The sequence below is a fragment of the Rhinoraja longicauda genome, chromosome 13 (assembly GCF_053455715.1).
Source record: "Rhinoraja longicauda isolate Sanriku21f chromosome 13, sRhiLon1.1, whole genome shotgun sequence".
Lineage (NCBI taxonomy): Eukaryota > Metazoa > Chordata > Chondrichthyes > Rajiformes > Arhynchobatidae > Rhinoraja > Rhinoraja longicauda.
The window spans coordinates 8,949,131-8,967,513 of NC_135965.1; the positions used below are offsets into that span (position 1 = coordinate 8,949,131).

At 40.6% G+C, this 18,383-nt stretch overlaps 1 protein-coding gene across 1 annotated transcript in view; it reads left to right on the forward strand.

Annotated features, from left to right (window-relative positions):
• LOC144599426 (anosmin-1-like) overlaps positions 1–18,383 on the forward strand; it is a 104,261-nt gene that overhangs the window by 54,806 nt on the left and 31,072 nt on the right. Inside the window, exons 3-6 of the mRNA XM_078410291.1 lie at positions 3,259–3,321; positions 10,992–11,199; positions 14,465–14,649; positions 17,165–17,294. Coding sequence (XP_078266417.1) covers positions 3,259–3,321; positions 10,992–11,199; positions 14,465–14,649; positions 17,165–17,294 — 586 coding nt within the window. The remainder of the gene's footprint in view (positions 1–3,258; positions 3,322–10,991; positions 11,200–14,464; positions 14,650–17,164; positions 17,295–18,383) is intronic.

Consider the following 18,383-nt stretch of genomic DNA (forward strand, 5'->3'; position numbering starts at 1 on the left):
AAGTTGTTATTTGTGCAGGACCAGGTAGAGCAACTAAAAATCATAAAAACCTTTGGGCTCGAAGAGAATATGTTCCACTTCACTAATGATTAACAAACAAGAAATAGGGTGAAAACAAAATACCAAAAAAAAAGAAAGATTAATATGAATCAGATTGGAGAGTGTCATGCTTTATATGTGATATGCACTGACCAAGAAGAAACTTGGGCTTGATAGAGTTACAGAAAACAATGTACCTTACTATCCATCTACAACCCCTAAAGGGAAATTTGTAAAAGTAGTTCCAAATGAGAAGCATTACTCCAATTTTTTTGTGTCCTTAGAGTATCTGGTCTTCAAATTCTGGACATCTGAGACCACACCTGGAGTATTGCGTACAGTTTTGGTCTCCTAATCTGAGGAAAGACATTCTTGCCATAGAGGGAGTACAGAGAAGGTTCACCAGATTGATTCCTGGGATGGCAGGACGTTCATATGAAGAAAGACTGGATAGACTCGGCTTGTACTCGCTGGAATTTAGAAGATTGAGGGAGGATCTTATAGAGACTTACAAAATTCTTAAGGGGTTGGACAGGCTAGATGCAGGAAGATTGTTCCCGATGTTGGGGAAGTCCAGAACAAGGGGTCACCGTTTAAGGATAAGGGGGAAGTCTTTTAGGACCGAGATGAGAACGTTTTTTTTCACACAGAGAGTGGTGAATCTGTGGAATTCTCTGCCACAGAAGGTAGTTGAGGCCAGTTCATTGGCTATATTTAAGAGGGAGTTAGATGTGGCCCTTGTGGTTAAAGGGATCAGGGGGTATGGAGAGAAGGCAGGTACGGGATACTGAGTTGGATGATCAGCCATGATCATATTGAATGGCGGTGCAGGCTCGAAGGGCCGAATGGCCTACTCCTGCACCTATTTTCTATGTTTCTATGTTTCTATTCTTGTAGTTCCTAAGATTGATTCACCTTATGATGGCTAAAACTGAGGCTAGCTTATTTTTGCCCTCTGGCAGCCACCTCTCCTTGATACTGTATAACATTGTTATAACATTCGAGCAAATAATTTGATAGTCAAATTTTTAACCCCATGTTTTCTCTATGTTTATTCCAACTCTTCCTTTTTAATGTAGGGGTTAAAACTTTGAAACTTCAAAGGTCCTTTTCTCAAATCCTTTGACTACCTGGCCCATCAATCTTGAAAACTTAAGTAACAGTTGTAAATTACCAAAGGCAGATTTGTGGTATCTAGGTGATTAGCTACTGTCTGGCTCATGGATATTGAGCCTCTGTTCTTTATACAAATCATAGAAAAACTATTTGAATGAATGCATTTTTTATGACCTTGCAGATGTTGAAGTATGAAAATTCTCCATTGGAAAATCAACTGAATGCAATGTTCCACTGAAAAATAAGACCAGTGAACAAATAACGATTTGTCACTTGTGATTGATCAGCTTCTGTATTTAGATTAAGTGTTGTGCTTTAAAATCGGCATGAAAATAGTTCAAACTGCATCACTGAAACACCTCTGTTTGTGAGCTATGTGGAGATGCTCAATACCTCCAGAGCTCAGCTTTATGGTGCACACAATCTTCAGATTAGAGTTAAATTAGTAGTTGTTGGGTGAAGTTTCTGTAAATTGGTATTGGCATGTGTATCCCCTGTTTCAACCCTTATTTGATGGATAGGGGAAATGTATTAAATTCAAGACTGTTGAATATCATGCACACGTTTTGTAATGTTACTCCTGGAAATTTCAGTAATAAATGTTTTTTAATGAAAGGTGTTATATTATGTAATGCACACAATTTTATTACACCATGGAGCTACAATTGACATGACCTGTTCCTTTAAGTAAAATAATATTACTGATGCTTACATATGACATCTGGAGGTCAATTGAGGGTTAATTATTGTTGTTGAACAAAGTTTGCGTACTGGCTGTTGCTTGAAAATTTCCAGGGCCAGATACGAAGAAACCATCATGAAGCAACTGGTTTTCTTTTCCTTTGTTTCAAAGCTTTGACACTGCGTAATTTCCCAAAATGTGTTTTGTAAAGTCCAGCATGCTTGGGACAACAGGCTTATATTCTTCACCTTTCTGGTGCCACTACCCTCAACTCCATGAAGCATAAGTGAATTTGTATTAATCGGGATGCTAGATGATTGAACAAATTTTATGCCTGCATTGTTCTTGGACTAAAACTGCCAGTGATACATTATAAATGAATGTTATTGTCTTCTCATCGAATAAATATTATATTTCATGCACGAGAATTGTATCAAATGCACAATTGGTGGAAAATATTTGGTAAACTTGCAGCAACTCCCACCAATAGAATGTCCTGACACTGTAATAGGTTAGTGCAAGATATCCATTTAGACTTCTATCACATTTTAAATATGATGTTGTTAGATTGTATTCCCATCTTTAATCCAGAGGTCCTAAAGACATGGTTTTTTATAGATTTAAAAATAAGTTCTTTAGGACCTCTGGACTAAACAAGATTACACATATCACACACATTAGATTTCATTTTCTTTTGATAAGTAGTTTGATTTAGGACCCTTGATGGTCTGCTTCTTACAAAGTCTAAATATGTGGCAGATAGTCTGCTTTGATAATGCAAAGCAGATGTCCATCTTATAAAAGTTTGAAAAATTAGTCCAAATGGTTGTTTGCACCAAACAGGTTCGATCATTCGGCCCCCTCGGAACATATTGTAAATATTAAACTTCAAATCAGAAAACACTTGCTTTAAGTCACCTTGAACACGTGTAAAATGAGGTTGATAGAAATGTTTTAGGACTGGAGAATGAAAAGGGTGAGCATGCCAATGGTTTCAGCAAAAGTGGCAAGATACATCCATTCATGTTCCTTCACTCCAAATGTTAGCTTCTTGATTTGTTCAGGATCAACTCTCATGTGATTTGCACTATGTTAAGTGCAGAATTTGATTTTAAAAATTCAATTGTGACAAAAAGGAATATTGTTAGACCTGGTCTAATGTATGTGTTGCATTATTCCAGGATGGGGTGTGATAAGCAACATGTGCACTGTATTTTCACAAGTGTATTTGTAACCAGCTTGGTGATGATTTAAAAGGCTCTGGTGCCATTTGGGATATTCTGTATCATATGTTCATTTTGCAGTGAGCTAATAATGAGAATTAGGTGAGAAACAGAAGAAAAAGATGCTGAACAACTTTAGGGGGTTCACTGTGGTAAAACTAGTAAGCTAAGTGCTAATTTTGTTTTCCTTTATTACAGTGTCTACAACCTTGCAAGGTGTTGTGGGATACCAATAAAAATCAATGCCAGCAACAGTGTGAGGTAGGAAAACTTTTAATAAAGAATTTACAATGGATTCTGTTTGCTGTGGAAAAGTAACGGACCATTCTAATGATGACAAGCCCTTGTTCAAATTACAAACAGAAAATAATAAAATGTTTAACTGCTGTAATGTTCATTCATATTTTTGCTTTAGTTTATACGCTTTGGCCTCCTGAGGCCCTAGAAATAGAAAGTCAAGACCACATTTAAGGACAGGGAGGTACTATTCGTTTTAACAAGACAATAGAACATTTCCCTTCTCAAGGAAAACATGAGAAGGAACATTGACTGAGTGCACAGAGAAAGCAGGAACCGGCCCCCAGTGAAAGGGAAACATCACTTGATGAGTCCGATGCCCAACCATAGAGATTTCAGAATTGTCAGATCGTGGATTATCCAAGTCATAGTCACAGAGTGTGGAAACAGGCCCTTCGGCCCAAATTATCCACACCGGCCAACATGTCCCAGCTACACTAGTCCCACCTGCCCGCATTTGGTCCATATCTCTCCAAACCTGTCCTATCCATGTACCTGTCTAACTGTTTCTTAAACGTTGGGATAGTCCCAGCCTCAACTACCTCCTCTGGCAGCTCGTTCCATACACCCACCACAAATTTGTGTGAAAAAGTTACCCCTCAGACTCCTATTAAATCTTTTCCCCTTCACCTTAAACCTAGTTTCTCTGTTCCTCGATTCAGCTACTCTGGGCAAGAGACTACCCATCTACCCAATCTATTCCTCTCACGGTTTTATGCACCTCAATAAGATCACCCCGCATCCTCCTGCACTCCAAGGAACAGAGTCCCAGCCTGCCCAACCTGTCCCTATAGCTCAGACCCTTAGCCCTGGCAACATCCTCGTAAATCTTCTTGTACCCTTTCCAGTGTTACTGTGTGTGCAAAACTGCGATATAGGTTAAATAATTTTCAGCTGCACAGCACTTTTTTAAATATCTGGAGCAGTGTGAACAAATTTCTTGGCCCACATTTTTTAATTTTACAACAGATTAAATGCAAGTTACATCCAATGCATTTTTAGCCTCCTGACAACAGCTCCATTCACTGTGGACTTCTCGTGAACCGTTACCAAATCCAGACAATCTTCTTTCTCTTTTCTTTGCTAATGAATGCCCTCTAATTGTGCATGCACAGAGAATTTTACCACCATTCAAGCATGTAGCTGGTATTCTGGGTTCTTGGCAACCACTAACTGGAATGATGCTGACTGTATACAAATGTTTCTCGTATCTTCAGACATGTTTGTATTCTGAGGATACTTTGCATTTGACTCAAGTAAAATGTTTACAATGAGAACAACACATACCCTCAAGTCAAAGCCAGGTCAGACACATTCAAGAAGAATGGTCAACCGCAGGTCACTATGCAACGTGCTAAACCTAAAACAACTATTTACCTACACTGGGGAGGTGAAGGTCACATTAGACATCTCCACTTGCTTTTGATTAATCTGTCCAGTTGCTAGACAGCGAGTTCTTTGAATTTCTTCACTCATAGGTTTGCAAACTGCAGTCTAAAGGGATTTTGTTTTGGATGAAGTGGGGTGCATGGTGACGCCAGTGTTCACAAGGTAATAAAAGTATAAAACAGAATATCAATGCACCAGATCGCTAGGGCATATGATGCCACTCATTGTGACAAGGAGAGAGTGAGGCGAAAGGAATACCATTTGTCCCCATCAACAGTCCAGTTACCCAACTGCAGCATTCAATTCCCAAGGACATTAAATTAAAAACAAAGTGATGCCATATGTTGAATATACCTTTGTTATTTTATTTCCAATTCTCTATTCAAATAAAAAATTCCATCTGTTAGTTTCTTTCTCACCTCAAAGCTACCAAATATGTATTTGCTTGATTCACATAGCCATTTTGTGATAATAAAATTTAAAAGTATTTAAAGTATTTAATTTGAACACTTTCAATTGAACATTAATGGTAAGAACATTGAATTCTCCAAATTTATAGACAATAGACAATAGGTGCAGGAGTAGGCCATTCTGTTCTTCATAGAAACATAGAAAATAGGTGCAGGAGTAGGCCATTCGGCCCTTCGAGCCTGCACCGCCATTCAATATGATAATGGCTGATCATCCAACTCAGTATCCTGTACCTGCCTTCTCTCCATACCCCCTGATCCCTTTAGCCACAAGGGCCACATCTAACTCCCTCTTAAATATAGCCAATGAACTGGCCTCAACTACCTTCCGTGGCAGAGAATTCCACAGATTCGCCACTCTCTTCGAGCTAGCACCACCATTCAATGTGATCATGGCTGATCATTCTCAATCAGTACCCCGTTCCTGCCTTCTCCCCATACCCCCTGACTCCGCTATCCTTAAGAGCTCTATCTAGCTCTCTCTTGAATGCATTCAGAGAATTGGCCTCCACTGCCTTCTGAGACAGAGAATTCCACAGATTTACAACTCTCTGAGTCAAAAAGTTTTTCCTCATCTCCGTTCTAAATGGCCTACCCCTTATTCTTAAACTGTGGCCCCTGGTTCTGGGTAACTAACCTCTTTTTTCAATCATCCCCTCTCTTCCCAGTTTCCCACCGGGATTCACAACCATTTCCCCCCTTTTCCACCTCCCTCTGACCCCTTTCATCTCTGTTCCTTCCTTTGGCTTCACAATTTGCACTTCTATCCTTATCTCAGATTCTCCTTTTCTAACTGAAAAGCTCAAATTTCTCTAGTTTTATAACTCTTTGATCATGTTATAAATTTGCTAAATTGTTCAGTCCAAAGTGGGATGCAGTATTTCGTAACTATCCCAGAGTACTGTGCAATTTGTTCAAAGCACTTCCTTCGACTTCCATTTCACTATTTTGACTATTTAGTTTGACATTCTGTTGATTTGTTCAATGAATCACTCACCTATTTAGACACATTGAACAGGAGTCAACCAACATTCTAGCACAACTTTTAGTTTCATCTGTAACGTTTTATAAAGCGAGTTCCAACATGGTATCACAGCATTTGTCCCGCCCAATAGATTCTTGCTTAATAAACAAATAGTTGTAATTGCAAAAACTCAACTTGTTCCCATGTCTCATTCTCAGTTTTTTTTCCTCCATCTATCCAACCTCAATCACTAACCTTGAAATTGGATTCTTTAGATTTCCAACTATATGTAAGGTGGATCCCTCTTCTAAATCTCTTCATTTTAAAATCTTTACCCTTAGAAGCCACCTCTCTCTCCCCCTTTCACCCCTGTACCCTTCCCCCTCCCCCTCCCCTTGCCCCATCTCTCTTTCCCCCGTGGCTCTTTCCCAGCACCCAGAGTATAACTGAATGAAAATCATCAAGACCTTTGATAAGGTTCCAAATGGTAGGCTTCTCGGGAATGATTTGAATGAGTATGTACAAGGCATGATTAGTAAGTTTGCAGTTTGCACTAAAATAGGTGGCATCGTATACAGCGATGATGGTTTTTAAAAATGACAGCAGGATTTTGATCAGGTGGCCAAGTGAGCTGAGAAATGAATAATGGAGTTTAATGCAGATAAGTGTGAGGTGTTACATTTTGGAAAGCAAAGCATGGCAGGACCTTCACAGTGAATGGACAGGCCCGGGGGGGGGGGGTTGTTGTAGAGCAGAAGGATCTAAGGGTGCAGGTACGTGGTTACTTGAAAGGTAGATAGGCTGGTAAAGAAGGCTTTTCATACATTGGCCTTCATCAGTCAAGGCATTGAGTATAGAAATTGGAACATTATGTTGCAGTCACACAAGGCATTGCCGGGGCTGCATTTGGAGTATTGTATTCAGTTTTGGGCATCCTGCTATAGGAAGGATGTCATTAGGCTGAAAAGAGTACAGACAAGATTTATGAGGATGTTGCCAGGACCAGAAGGATTGAGCTCTAGGGAGAGGTGGGGCAGGCTAGGACTTTATTCCTTGGAGTGTAGGAGGATGATGTGTACTTTTATACTGGTGTATAAAATCATGGGGGGAATAGATAGGGTGAATGTACACAGTTTTCTAAAAGTAGGGGAGTTAAAAACCAGAGGAGCTATGTTTAAGGTGAGAGGGGAAAGATTTAATAACAACCTGAGGGGGAACTTTTTAACTCAGGTGGTGGTGGATGTATGGAATGAGCTGCAGACGACGTAGTTGAAGCAGGTACTATAACTACATTTAAAATAGTCTTGGACAGGTACATGGATAGTAAAGGTTTACAGGGAAAGAGGCCAAACACAATCAAATAGTTGTCATGGATGAGTTGGACTGAAGTGCCTGTTTTCATGCTAAATGATTCTCCGTACTAAGCCACTTTAAGGGACATTTAAGAGTCAGCTACACTATTCTGAATCCAATGTCACATCTCAGCCACGCCAGATATGAATGGCAAATTTTTTATCCAAAATAACCTGAGAAGGACTTTCAGAATTTAAAGGATTATATGGCTGTCTTTAACACTGTTGATATCCCCTTTGATTTTGGATAGTATCCTTTTATTTCTTACATTCTTCCTGTTTGCTACCTTTTTTATGGTTTAACTTTGCTCAGGTGCTACTTTGTGTTATTACTTCACTTTTATTCCCTTTGAACTCAGGTTGTTCTATTTAAGGTGTAATCACAGGTGCTCACCTTTCGATTTAGCTTTGCTCCATCCTCTCGCTTAAATTGGCTGTAACTTTGTTTGAGCTACTCTTTGTTCTCTTTGAAGTTTCACCTCATCAATTTAAACTTGCTTGACCCAAAAATGAGTTTTGTTTAGCGGTGGATCAGCAAAGTCCTCTTTCAACACACACACAAGGTATATTTTATCAGTTCCCAATCCTTGAAATGTACCTCTGCCACGATCCCAGTTTAGTGCTTCTGATGACGATTCATGCTTTTGAAAATTCATAAAGCTGTCCTGCGTAGCATCCACCTTGGTTGATTAGAATGAAAGTGTTTCTATTGAGAGCCCAAATCTAAAATGGCTGCATATTGTCAGCTTACAAACATTTTCTGATTCTAAGTGTGCCTGAATGTTCAAGATCTTTCACTGCACTGAAAAAACCCCTCCAGTTAATATTATCGCATCAGGAGCAAGAAATGGCAATTCAGCATTTGTCTCACCGAGCTTTACTTGTGAGGCATAACGATTATTGTGTGGTAATGACATGCACTAAATCATAGTAAAAGCAACACATTTGATCGCAACAATTGACTTTTAAACCTTCAAAATGTGTTTCTGGTTTTTGTGCTTTTACTGGTACACAAGAATTGAAATGGGAAAATATATAGCGCTTAGAAGACAAATGAGACTGAATATGTATCTCTGTTTCTTCTTCTGACCCTAAAAAAAACAAGTCACATCCAAAATATAGCAGATCAGTTTTCCCAAGCCCACTCTCCTCAATTTAATTACTGCTCAGTGCCTTTATTCCACCGGCTATGGCTAATCATTCAGTTATTACGCACCTGCTTTCTGGAATTTGTATTCAGAACAAATGAAACTTTCAATTGCCTTCAAGCAGTTGTTTCATAAGTCATTTTGCTCTGGTTAACACTGAGGATAAGCACAAAATGCTGGAGTAACTCAACAGGTCAGGCAGCATCTCGGGAGAAATGGAGTAGGTGATGTTTCAGTTCGAGAACCGCCTTCAGACTGAGAGTCGGGGGAGAGGGAAATTGGAGGTATGAAAAGGTACAAAGAACAAATGAATGATAGGTATGAAAAGTACAAATCAGAGGTACAGGTAAATATAAGCTCAGTAATTCTTACACAGTGGCACTGTGCTTTAGCGTACTAAAGAATGTTTACAAAAAATCTGTAATCTCATTTAGTTTTGATATTCTTGGTAGGCATTAATTGTAATTAGGATGTAACATTTTTGATACACTTCCAGCTAGTTCTGCTGTTGGGAAATCATATAAATACGTGACTATTTTCAGCAAATAACCTTGCCATTGAGCATCCTGATAGTCTGGTGATACTTCAACTTAGTAATATAGTCATTGATTAAATAAAAGTTAAAAGTCAAGAAACCCCTCGGCTTTGTGAAGATGCACAAAATGTGTGGTAGGTCAGCAAATGTTTTATGCACGATAGAGAATTCCATGTACATTTAGCAAGCGCAAAAACCTTTCCTCGTTTTCTTAGATGTTGTGAAGAGAACTGATATCAGCAGAGTTATGGAGTGGAGTTGTGAAGTGTCAGTCAGAAGGAAGTCAGGATTTTGAGGAGAAGTGGAATTGCTGTGGTGACAAAGCTGCATTTGGAAGCCAGTGGGATAAAGTTGATTCCCAATGGCAACTTACAGTGAGGCATACATTTTTAACTTAAAGGCACCATCTGTACCTGGTGCCCAGCGCCAATCTTCAGTCAGCTCAGACAACTCCTGTTTAAGTATCACTGAAGCAGATCTCATCTTTGTAGGTAAGGTTTACTTCAGTAATACTGGTCAACCCATGCATTTATGAACCTGTGGAAATTGCATTCAAGTATGTACTAGTGGGAGAGTCTGGGACCCGAAGAGGCACAGCCTCAGAATAAAAGGATAGGAATGGGAATACTTTATTGTCACATGTGTCTAGGCACAGTGAAATTCTTTGCTTGCGTACGCAATGTATACAAATAGCAGCCACCAACGGCTCTGACAAAGTTACAAAGCACGCCGGCTCCACCCTCCCACCAACAGTTCCCTCATGCCGGGTCCCCATTGTCCTTTGTCCCCCCCCCCATTGTCCATTGTTCTCCCCCACCTCCCTCACGGCTGTTCCCCCCACGCCGGGTCCTCCATTGTTCTTCCCCTCCCCCATTGTCCATTGTTCTCCCCCCACCTCCCTCACAGCTGTTCCCCCCCACGCCGGGTCCTCCATTGTTCTTCCCCTCCCCCCTCACGGCGGTCCTCCACACTCTCATCAATCGTCGATCGCGGGTCGACCCACGAGGTTTCACCACCGCCGCGAGGCCCCATCGTCGCAAGGCTTCACCGCCACTTCACCGCCACCGCCATACCACTGCCAACACCCCACTTCACGCCTCTGTGGTGCCGATCCAGGCCTCAGTCGCGGGCTCCGTCGGCCGACCCAGAGTCCAACCCACGAGGCCCCGACCCGGGCTTCTACGTGACGATTCGGGAGGCATCGAGACTGCGGCACCTCAATAAAAGCCTCCGGCCGCGTTCCCAGTCCACAGCCGCGAGGCCTGTCGGGAAGCCTTCTGGCCACTCGGCCCGTCGGGAAGCCTTCTGGCCACTCGGCCCACCGGGCACTTTTAAAAAGGAAATGAGGAGGTATTAACAGCCAGAGGGTGATGAATCGGTCGAATTCTTTGCCACAGACGGCTGTGGAGGCCAAATCTTTGGGTATTTTGAAAGTGGAGATTGATGGGTTCGATTAGTAAAGGTGTGTTAGTAAAGTTATGTGGAGAAGGCAGGAGAATGGGGTTGAGAACGAAGGATGGATCAGCCATGGTGGAGTAGATGCAATGGGCCAAATGGCCTAATTCTGCTCCTATGACTTATGAACTTATTATGTACCACAAACAACTGAATGTCTCTGTCTTTTGTCTTAGAACCTTCCTGATTTAACGCCAAAAACACACAGAGAACCAAAATTGCGTGTTTTATTTTTGCTGCAGTAAACATGTAATCGACCTTGAATAAACTTTTATGGTGTCTTTTTAATTCAGCGGATTGCATCTTGTCTCTGTGTTGTAGAAGCACCATGAATGTTTGACCAGCTGTGAGTTTTTGAGATCCATTCAAACGGTGAAGCAAGGGAATTGCCCAGCACCCCAGAAAGCCTCCGGCTTTGCTGCAGCTTGTATCCAAAGCTGCAACATGGATACTGAGTGCCCCAGTATCAGGAAATGTTGTCCTAATGGTTGTGGTCAAACGTGCCAAACACCAACAAATATGTTCAAAGGTAAGATTATTACAGTTATAAGATAAAGTCATTGTATTTTAGTTTTAGAGATGTAGCATGGAAACAGGCCCTTCAGCCTGCCGAGCCCATGCTGCCCATCAGTCACCCACTCATACTAGTTCTATGTTATCCCACTTTCTCATTCATTGCCTGCACACTAGGGGCAGTTTGTAGAGGCCAATTAACCTACAAACCCACACATCTTTGGAATGTGGGAGGAAATCGAAGCACCTGGAGGAAACCCAAACGGTCACAGGGAGAATATGCAAACTCTACACAGACAGCACCCGAGGTCAGGATCGAACCTGTGTCTCTGGTGCTGTGAGGCGGGAGCACTAGGCACTGGCACTGTGAGACTGGGTGGCATGGTGGTGCAGCGGTAAAGTTGCTGCCTTATGGCACCAGAGACCCAGGTTTGATCATGACTGTCAGGATCGAGTCCTGGTACATTCTCCCCGTGACCTGCGTGTGTTTTCTCCGGACGCTCCAGTTTCCTCCCACACTCCAAAGACGTACAGGTTTGTAGGCTAATTGGCTTCGGTAAAATTGTGAATTGTTCCTAGTGTGAGTCAGATAGTGTTAGTGTGTGGGGATCACTGGTCAGGGCGGACTTGGTGGGCAGAAGGACCTGTCACTATGCTGTTTCTCTAAACTAAACTAAACTAAACACTATCAGCTACTGCTTAATCCTTTATGTCCTTAGTTCTATGTGAACTTTTATTTATTTTGGTGGCTATATAATTCAGAATATTTATTTCAGTCTAGGTATTTTTCTGCTGGATACCTTCCACCGAAAATAATGCAGACTTATTTATATGCTGTACATATATTTCCCTCACTGTAATGTAAAGTTTTGTTTTTGCACAGATGCAGATGAGTTGGAATGAAATTATTAAGCAAATTTAGATTAAAAATTAAAAATGTATTGGAGAAATTTGGTCTTTCTAAATATCTACATTTAGGCAGAGAAAAACTCTTTAAGCAGGGTGTGCGTGATATTCAAGAGCATGTGGACTATGTTTTGTTGAGTTAGATGGTGCTTGGTAGAATCCACTGGTGCAGAATATATGAAATATGTGTTCTGTTTCGGTAACGTTTCATGAGTCTTTGAATCAACTTGACTGAACACTTGCATTAGCTGCCTCTTAAATAGCAGTTGACTTTTTTTCATTTTTTTCTATTTTTGAATATCTGTTTGGGACCAGTAAAATGGGGTTGTGGATGAGATTAGTTTACTTTAGAAATACAGTATGGAAACAAGCCCTTCGGCCCACCAAGTCCACGACGACCCGTGATCACAAACATTATCCGACACACTTGGGACCATATTACAAATTTTACCGAAGCTAATTAACCTACAAACCTGCACGTCTTTGGAGTGTGGGAGGAAACCAAAGCACCTGTTGAAAACCCACATGGTCACAGGGAGAACATACAAAGTCTGTACAGACAGCACCCATAGTCAGGATCGAGCCCTGGTCTCTGGCGGTGCAAGGCAGCAACTCGACTGCTGCGCCACTGTGCCGAACCAAAATCATTGCTTTCAGAACACAGGGAAGGTAACTTAAATCCAGTAGTATAAGAAAATAACTGCAGATGCTGGTACAAATCGATTTATTCACAAAATGCTGGAGTAACTCAGCAGGTCAGGCAGCATCTCGGGAGAGAAGGAATGGGTGACGTTTCGGGTCGAGACCCTTCTTCAGACTGAAGAAGGGTCTCGACCCGAAACGTCACCCATTCCTTCTCTCCCGAGATGCTGCCTGACCTGCTGAGTTACTCCAGCATTTTGTGAATAAATTAAATCCAGGGTATACTTGTCTCTACTAATGGCTGAAATGCATCATTTTACTTTTTCAATAAATGCAGCAGTCTATATTCCCATATATATTTATCAGAAAAGAATATATAGAGAAAATAGTTTATTTCAAAGAACAATCCTTCAGGCAGCATTAAGGTGACTGACATGACCCTGGTTTATGTGATATTGAGTTCCTCGTAGCAATAGGGAGAGCTTCCTGGGGCTGTGCCAAGGAGCACTAAGCACAGCACATACAGTGCTGGTCTCATTGCACATTGGCAAAGGACACCTCACAATTTCATCTCCATCAACTTAACGTTGGGAAAACTCAGCAGATTCCTTTACAGTTCTACATTCCAGCCCATGTTTTTCTGTGATGGCCCCAGGAGACATGCACTGTCAAGTTTTCAAGAAAGAATTCTACCTTCTTTTTCTTCTTGGGCAGTCCCTTGGATCGAGGAATTCTGCCGCAGCGCTTTGATGCATTCAAATGCATACCTGACACACTTGTCCATGGCATTGTCCCATAAAAACAGCAGTTCTTTTGAGGAAAGCCACATGGCGAGCGACATTGCCTTTGCTGCTTCTCTGGAAGAACTTCCAAAAGGCTGCTTTAAAATATCCTCACACCTCCTAAAAGTCTAAAACAGCAAATCACATGTGTCTCTTTCATGAATTAAAAACACATATAGAGATGTTGTCCAGCTAGTATTCCACACAGTGTTTTATGCGTCTCTCATTATTATAGAACCCATATAATGGCCTTTACTGGATAATATCTTCATTTGGGGAGTCTTTGACAGTTTAAACACAATTTATGCCTCGCGTGTGTGTGTATGATCAAGCTATTTTCTGCATCGTACATGGTATTTCATTAACCATCTGCTGTTATTTTTCTTATGCAAGGCTCAGCAGGGTTTCAATGCACACATCCTAAGTGTGTAACTTACTTTACTTTCTTAGCAAAGTAATTTAGGAATAGTTAACTGTTAATATAGCTGATACTTATTCAGCATTTTAACTGCTCTGTCTTTTGCATTGAAAACCAGTCTCTCTTATTCATGCTTGAGTACATTTGCTACTTTATCAAACATCAGAAATATAAGCAGGAATGTGCCATTGACCCTTGTGTTTGCTCCATCATTCAATAAAGTAATGGCTGGTCACTTCCCTCAACAATTTCACTGCAATACCCCCATGTCCCTCGATTCCCCTAACATCTAAATGTACCAAAAACTATTGTTCACTTACATCTCTTTCTCAATAATTCAATTGTCATATCTCAAATATCGTTTTTCATTCATGCAATTTGCCTAGAAATGTATTTGTCGTCAGAAATATGAACTGCAAAAAAAGGAGCTGTACATCTTATTGCAGAACCTGAAATGTAATTGTTTTGGAGTCTACCAACTAGGCATCAATTCCTGGGAGCCTACATTTATAAAGCTTCATTTTGCTTTTCAGGGGTCCCATTAAGGCCCAAGAAAGAATTGAGTTTTGCAGAAGACAAAAGTGGAAAGCTCTCAGTTGCATGGATGTCCCGGTTCAATGTTTCCATGGAACCAGTATTTTATATACTGCAGAGAAGATGGAATTCGGGAATGTATCCGAGTGAAGATGATGCCAGCAAATGGGAGACGGTTGCTTATGTAAGCTTAATACATGAGGCATGCTACACAAATCATATAGCCGAACGTCATTTTATTGAAATGACTCTGTTTCGTTTAGTTTAGAGATACTGCGCGGAAACGGGCCCTTCAGTCCTCCATGCCTGCGCCAACCAGCGATTCCCGCACACTAACACTATCCTACACACACTAGGGACAATTTACAATTTTACCAAGCCAATTAATGCACAAACCTGTACCTCTTTGGAGTGTGGGAGGAAACCAGAGATCCCGGAGAAAACCCACTCGGTCACTGGGAGAACGTACAAACTCCGTACAGGCAGCACCTGTAGTCAGGATCGAGCCAGGGTCTCTGTCGCTGAAAGGCAACAACTCTACTGCTGTGCCAACATGCCGCCTTGTGGATGCTTAAAAAAAGTAAGGTGGTTTGGTTTAGATTCCCTTGGTCTATCTATCTGTTTAAGAAACTGAGAATGCACCGCTTTATTTTTAAAGGCTGTGTAGTTCTAATTCCATGAGGGGGTGTTCAGTATCATCGTAATTAGAATCATGGAGCCCTGGTTGATTAATTGGGTGCAAGCAACACACAAATAAAGAGAGATGTAATAAAGATAAACAGAACCAAATTTACAGAAGCTGACTACAAATAGCAGTCAATTAATTAAATGAAGTATCCTTTCTTTTTAAAATAAAAGTTGGAACTTGAATGTTACACATGAAGGAGCCATTATCCAACAGGAGAGTATGAAAACTATGTCCAAATTCATGCTCTGGTCCTGAGAAGCTTAATTATGGGATAATAATCACTGGGAAATATATATTTACTGTTTAAAGCAGAAATTGGATGTAGTGCTATCACCCATTCAGTTTTGCTGCAAAATTTGTAAGATTGACTAAAAAGATGTTTGAAACAGCAATAGACGGGTTTACACTCAAAAATGCTCGAAAACAGAATATTTATTTTTCACAATACACAATTAAATGCAGCTTCCAAACTTTTGCACCATTGCATTCTGAGAAAGGTATTTATTAGTCCTAAAGACACATTCCCCGTGGCAGCCAGGCACTAGCAATGCATGTTATTGTTCCCATGGAGGAGGGAGAAGCTGCAGGAGAGAGGGACAGAGACCCTTAATTTAGTGAATAAGACTTGGCTATCTTTTTCATGAGATAAGTGCCTGAAGGGACATTCTATGTGGCAGATTGACCTGGACACTAATGAGGGTGTTCTCATAAGTATGTTGAATCAACACCTCGTCCACACAAAGCAGCCTTCTCCCTCTACAAACACTAAACACCAACAAATTAATCAGATGAGAGAGAGAGAGTGCAGACAACATATTAATAGCTTAGTACATCCAATTTTGGTGGGCTGTTCACACTGATCCTAGCACATTAATGAATCAATCCACAATCCAGTTACTGAAATGGCTCTTTGCAACCACAACCATTTTCAGTGATGTGCAGCTCACTCTCACATGTCTTGTGAGCACATTACACTTATTTCTGATTTCCTGAATGAGTGCAGATTCTCGTACCTGGAGAATCTTGACCTACCTCTGGCCAGTAGCCCTCATAGGTGGTCAAGTCAATCTTCTGCAGAGGACCTCCCTTCAGGCACTTATTAAAGAGTATCTCCCTTGAATAAGTGCCCGAAGGGACCACCGGAAGACGTCCTTATTCCCTGCTGCGAGATGAGGCTGTTGTGATATTGCTGACCCTTTCTCTGGTAGCTTTCATTATTATCTTGCTCCTTTTGCACCTGTTGTAGTTCAGCCTTGCCTCCTGTCCCACCAACTCTGGTTTACATACAGCTCCTCTCGCCTTGAAATGGTAGGATGAACAGAATACAGCAATGCTGATCACATTCCCTTGTGGTTGGGTGGGTATTGCAGGTTGATGATACATTTTCAAAAGTTTCCACAATGTATCATTCCCATGAGGACTTGTAAACGTTTATAAAACAATATTTTAAAACCTCTGACTTTTTTCCATATGTTTCCAATTTTTAAAATACGCCTCCCCATTCTTCAGTGGCAGGTAATGTAACCACAGTATAGAACACCTGACACTGAATACATGGGTCAATGTCAAGCATTTTAATGAATATTAACAGGGACAGATCATCCTTTGTCATAATATCCAGTGAGAGCAATGCCCTGTTTCCATAGATAGTGATTGTGAAATTTTATTGTATGTTGAACAGTGGAATATTTTATCATTTATTAACAATAATCACCCTTGTAATCTGCACATCTCTGAGAAAGTAATTTATTTTAAAGTTGGCAGCAGTCCCAGTACATTGATACTACCACTAAATATGTTAATTTTTAGTAATGAGTAATACCATTAAAACATTTAATCATGTTCTAATGAATTATTGTAAAGAGAAATTGACATTTAATTTTGGAATGCCTGAGATGTAACAAAAAGAAATTGCCATTCATCAATTTGGTCCCTGTGGCTCCTAACAATATGTTGCACTGAAGTCCACAGTGAGTAATTGGTCTTCATTTCCCCTTTTCCAAAATCCCAGACAACAGAGGAGCATGTTGGCCTGAAAAATATGAGGCCAAACATATGGTACCAGTTCAGAGTGGCTGCCGTCAACATTCACGGAACCCGAGGTTTCACCACCCCCAGTAAACACTTCCACTCCTCGCGAGGTGAGTAATTGCTGCTAAATGGTGATAATAACCATTCTTGCTTGGAAAGGACAGCCATCAGACATCAATGGCTCTCTCCCCAGTGTACTCACATTCCAATCTGCAGAGTCCTTGAAACCAAGAGTGCATTCAGATCACTGTGATCAATTTAAAGCAATGTTGGAATACAGAAAATAATTGTCACAGTTACTAATACAGACAGGTTCTGTTTTCTATATGACTGGTAAACAAGTACGAGTCAAAAATGTTATCTGGTTATATTGGCATAATTTAGGTGTAAATTACATTTAGGTATTTTTCCATTGTGCTTGTACTTCATCATATTTGTGCATATGACTATAAATTCAACTTGGCCCGACTTGAGATTAAAGCCATTCCAACTTAATTTTCTTTAACACAATCAGTGAGTAATGGAGATGGGATGGACTGCCTGAAAGCATGCTAGTAATATTCAAAATGAAATCAAAATGTGTAATTGAACATTTTCAGGGTTATAAGAAGAGGAGGGTTAAAGAAATGTCTTTTAACCCTTTAACAACTACCTAGCACAATTACAATAGATAAAAGGCCTCTTTCAATGCTTGAAAGCATTATAATTTCAAGGATTGCCTCAAAATTGCTGGAAGGATGGTTTTGAACGATGGCAGCTTTCAATAACATCAACATCAGGAATACCAAAATAATTGATTTCAACATATTTAATATTGCTTTATTCCCTTCCCAAACCATTTACTCCACCCGAACCACGTTACACAAAGTCTCTGGATTTCTCTTGGTTTAGGTTTATTATTGCCAAGTGTACCAAGGTACAGTAAAAAGCTTTGTTTTGCTTGTTATCCAAGCAGATCACATATACTGTACATACTGTAAATACAATTATGTCAAATTCAAGTACAATAATTAGAGCAAAGGGGAGAGATACAGAGTGCAGAATATATTTCTCAGCATTGTAGCCCTTCAGATCCATAGACAAAGTCCAATGTCCGCAATGGGGCAGAGGTGAATTGGACAGTACCCTGGTTTATGGAAGGATCATTCAGAAGCCTGATAACAGAAGGCAAGAAGCTGTTCCTGAGTCTGGTGGTGTGT